At 54.7% G+C, this 4,870-nt stretch overlaps 1 protein-coding gene across 1 annotated transcript; it reads left to right on the top strand.

Annotated features, from left to right (window-relative positions):
• Positions 1–676: 676 nt before the first annotated feature.
• Positions 677–2,302, top strand: LOC125545848 (uncharacterized). Its single transcript, XM_048709892.2, has 2 exons — positions 677–1,141; positions 1,270–2,302. The coding sequence occupies exons 1-2, from the start codon at positions 938–940 to the stop codon at positions 1,651–1,653; spliced, it is 588 nt and encodes a 195-aa protein (XP_048565849.1). The 5' UTR covers positions 677–937; the 3' UTR covers positions 1,654–2,302.
• Positions 2,303–4,870: the final 2,568 nt, after the last annotated feature.

Here is a 4,870-nt window from a genome sequence, read left to right on the forward strand (position 1 = left end):
TTTAGATCACTTAAATTTTCCAGTTGTGAAGTGAAAAAAAAACCGATCCAGCAAGAAAATCCATGAAAAGTTTTGTTAAAAAAGAATCCATGAAACTTATCTATTACTCCTATAGACACAATAACACGCAGAGTCAACTGGTATCATATCATCAATCCCCTAAAACACCGGTATCATATCATCACGTACATATTTCGTGATGTTAACACACACGCACACACAAATCAAACAGGAGAAGTCGCACGCCCGTGATAACGATTTGATGCCCCCGGCATTTGTTCGAAGCAAAAAAAATCGGGCTGGGCTGGGCTGGGTTGGGTTCCGCGGGGAACAATCTGGAGACACGGCACAAGTTGCGTTGGCGCGGCGCACGTGATCGGCCAGGCACCTCATGTGCGCGCGGCTTCCACCTCCACTGCCGCTCGACACCGATCGTGAAGCAACCGCGCCAGCGTCGCCACCACTACTGGCCTACCGCCAGCGTCTCGCGCCTAGGGCAGCCAGCAGGAAGGCGGTGCGCCATAAATAAATTTATTATACGAACGGGCCCCCTCGAAAAATAAAAAATAAAAATAAAAATGGAGGCAGAGAAAAATAATGCGATGGGGGTGAGAGACGTGGTCCACCTGCCCAGCCGGGCGCCAACTCAGGAGCGGTTGGTATATCTATGAGTGGTGGCCGAGGCGGTCAGCACCGCTCGCATCGCATTGCCTCCTTCCTCCTCCTCCTCCTGCTTCACACGCACGGAAGGCAGAGCGAGAGAGGCGACCCAACCGCCCCCTCCGCTGCTTCAGTTCCTCCGCTCCATCCACCCCGTTTCTATTCCCAGTGGACGCCAACACACGCAGGCGCATCGCTGGCTATATTTAGCCATAGCTGAAGAGAGTCTGATTTACGTAGAAGATAGGAGGAGCAGATCTTTGAGGAGAGAGAGAGCATGCCGACGGGAACCATGAGGAGGATGTTCGTCGAGTCGTCGTCCTCGTCCTCGTCCTCCGGGAGCGGCAGGGAGGCGGAGGCGACGGTGGTGCTGTGCGCGCCCCGGCCGCGCAGGGTGCACGCCCAGCCATGCAGCGCCGACCTCATCCTCGGCCCCCCACCCTTCCTCCTCGACGCCTCCTCCGGCAGCAACAGCAGAAAGGTACCGTCCGTCCTCCCAATCCTCAACCAGTTCTTGCAAGAAAATTTCCATGTTCTTTTGTTTCTTGGCCTTGATTTTTTTGGTGTATGGATATTTGTCTTACAAGAACCTGTTCTTTGTTATTGCAGCAGAGAGAAGGGAAGAGCAAAACGCGGGAGGTCGACGACGAGTCGGAGGAGGAGGAGGAGGGGGGCTGGGCGCTGTTCGGCGGCTCGCCGCCGGCGCGCGCGGACAACCCGCTCGTCCACGACCCCCACTTCCTGCTCAACCAGCGCCACCACGCCGCCGCCGACTTCAACCTCGCGGCGGTTTTTGACCACCACCTCCACCACCACAGCCGCACCCACCACCACCACGTCCCAACGTATAGCAATAGCAGTAGTAACCACAGTTTTGCCCCGTCGTACACGCACGCCGCGCCGGCGGTGAGGATCCAGGGGTTCGACGTCGCCGCCTGCCGGGGCTCCCACGGCAGCAACGGCGGAGGCCGCGTGCTCTCCGCCCGCGCCTGAGCCCCAGCCCCAGCCCGAGCCGAGCAGAGCCGACCCGCAAGGGGGAAGCCACCCACCGCCGTCGTCCTCACCGACCTTGTACAGTTTTCCGCCGGCCGCCGCGTATGTACGTACGTACCTACGTCTAGCGTACTACTAGCAGTATCACCATATGCTACGTGTGTTCCTTGTGGTATATACATACATACGTACATACATACGGGTTTACGTGATGAATTAACATGAGATGGGTAGCCAGGGTCGTCTGAAGACTAAGTAAGGTTAATTAAGAGTAGTAGAAGAAGAATGATCATCAGCAGCAGCATACACAAAGAGGATCGATCTTATCAAAGAGATGATTTCTATTTGTACCTTTTTTTTGAGTTAGTTTTGTCAGGAGGTGTTGTGTAGATATCATGAGTGTTAATCTTGTTCTAAGAAGGGTCTTCCCGGATGAAGATGAAGATGGCCCTTGCAGTTGTGCCGGGCCATCGTCGTGTTCATCTCACCACCGCCATGTAACCATGGTTGTACTTGTAAAAAAGAGGATGGAAGGAAGGATGAAGAAAGTGTGTACATACATAAACTTGTTGGTTATGCAGCTGCACCATGTAATCGAATTGCATAAGTTGATTCAATAACCTCTCCCGAGTTTTGCCCCCTTGTTTCATATTCAGATATTTCTTCCTGTCGCCTTTGGTGTGTGTGTGTGTGTGTGTGTTGGGAACCTCGGATGCAAGAGAGAGGCCTTTTGTTTTCTTTGCCGTTGCCAAAGTTTGTGGCGAAGGGTTCGAGCAAACAGGTGCGGTCCTGCCGGCGGTGGTTGTGTAGTACAGTGAGATGAGATCGGATCAAATCCCAGGATTCCATCCCGTCCTGGCCCCCGGTTGTGGACGGGGTGAGCTGTTCGCCCCAGATTTTCCCCGGGCAGAGGCAGATGCACATGCGAGATGCGACTTTTCGACGCGAGCTGCCGCTGCCCCGTTGCTTCCCCGGACGGCAAAGGCCGGGTAAGTAGACAGGCCGCGTCATTGACCTCACCTCACCTCTCGAGTGGGGGTATCGTGGCGTGGCGGCCTCTTTCCTCGCGTCGTTCCCATCCGTCCTCGTTCTACTCCCACCATCGACCGTCCATCCGTTGGTTCCACGGGCGCGGACCGCGACCCCGTCCGGCCCGTGCGTGCGTGCGTGCGAGCGACGGGCACGCAACCACGTAGCCGCCTTCGCCCCCTGGCCTCTGCCGTCCGCGTCGTCCCTCACACGCACCGCACCCGCCCCCTTTTCTCCCTCCCGAACAAATTCACCCATCACCGGGCCCGCGCCCTCACGTTGCAAAAAATCGGGCCCGCCTACGTGCGCGCGTACGACCGGGCCGCCGTCGCTGTCGCCGTATCGCGCTCGCGTTCACCGACTGCTCGGGTGATCCGAGGGCCGGCCGGCCGCGAAGTTTCCCAGAAACTTAACAGACTCTCGTGCCGGCAAAGGCAAAGGCAAAGGCAAAGACAACTAGGGGGTGACGACGTCGACGCTTTAGTAGACAGGGGCGATTGACAGCCGGGTCTCGTAGTCTCGTAGTGGCAGCGGGACACCACCACGGGAAGACGGAAGCCTTGTTGTGTACTGTCACTTGCGGTGGTGGTGGTGGTTTTGGCGTGCCGTCAAGGGGCGCCTGCTCCTTTGTTCCGCTCTGCTTGGACGGAGCGTTGGGGTCGGTTTTGTTGTTTCCGGGGCCGTTTGGTTCCTTGTGAACACGCACTGCTTCGTGTTTGTGGTAGTAGTGGTGGAGCACACTGGGACGCTGACGGATGGAGCTCGTTCGTGGCGCCTGCTGGGTTCCCGCCCGTCTTCGACAACCGGAGCTCACTCCGGTCACTCGTTTGCCTCTGTAAGCGTGTGTTTGGCAGCAAGGTATCTTAGAATTTTTTTCCGGAAATAACGAAGTAATCCGATAAGATTTCTGCGTTCGGTGAAGGATGCCGGGAAATTTGGTAAGGAGCGGTAGATCCCGGGATGAAAGGGATCCCAATGTTCTTTTTCAGAGAAAGACAACTCGTCTGTGGGATCGGTGCTCAGTGATATGGTGCCAAGAGGCGGGGGAGAACCTTTGTGGGATTTGGTTCTCCTCCGCCTCGATGAGTTGGTGCCAGAGGCGGGGGAGAACATTGGGTAGCAGTGGCCGGCTTTTTCTTTTCTTTCCAGGACACGTCATGGAGAGGTGTATCGGCGTCGCGCAAGAAGACCCGGGTGGTTGAAACAACGCCTTTCAGATCGCAGCGTCAACACAACTTACCTTGTTCGCCCCGAAGCCACGAATAGGAAGGGCGCATATAGCTCAAGGATGGTGTCACTCTCAATACCATAAAATCAAGGTCGCACGACTACAACTTCAGTCCCAAATGGATCAACGCACCACTCCCACTATGCGCCTAGGAATCAATGAGCGAACAACATGCATGAACCACCAAGATCCAAACAAGATGTCGTCCAAGAGCCATTCACGACAATGTATATTGCGCCCAGAACATGACCAAACAACAACCATCATCGAAACGAGAAACTACCCCAAGCCTCACCATAGAGACCGATGAGGCCGCCGCCTTCAGCTTCCACTATAGTAGAGGCACACTCGCTAACAGATGGAGTTCATTTGTGGCGCCTACAGAATTCTCGTCGGTCCTGCACAATCTCCGCTCACTCGGGACACTCATCTACCTATAAGCGTGAGTTTGGCAACAAGGTATCTTAGGGTTTTTTTTATTCACGAGTCGCAAGGAGATAAAATTGATGCGCTCGGTAGGAGCATCTACAACCGAACCCATTAAAGCAGCCGGGTTATGAACTTGTCATACAACCGGACACCCTATACCCAGCCCAAACGTTCAAACTGTCTAGCACCTATAATTCCCAGCCTACATATGAACTGTCTCGTCCGCATCGTCGCCACTGTAACCCCGCTGCCGTCCCCAACCCATTGCGCTGCCATCAGAGGCCCCAACCCACGACACCGTCGTTTGTGCCGCCACCGAACGCCGCCCTGTACGTCCAACTCTTCTGGACATACACCTCGCCCTCTGTATGTTCTATGAAATGTCTAAGCAATTTTTACTTCTTTTGCTTGGTGGTAGGCAAATGATGAATTCATCGGATGATGACTATGGGAACAAGGATCTCGAAGAATTCATATACAAAGAGTTAGTCGATTCGTCGGATTTGAATGATGAAGATACTAAAATGATGA

Source organism: Triticum urartu, chromosome 3A, assembly GCF_056163025.1.
Source record: "Triticum urartu cultivar PI428250 chromosome 3A, HENAU_Tu73, whole genome shotgun sequence".
Lineage (NCBI taxonomy): Eukaryota > Viridiplantae > Streptophyta > Magnoliopsida > Poales > Poaceae > Triticum > Triticum urartu.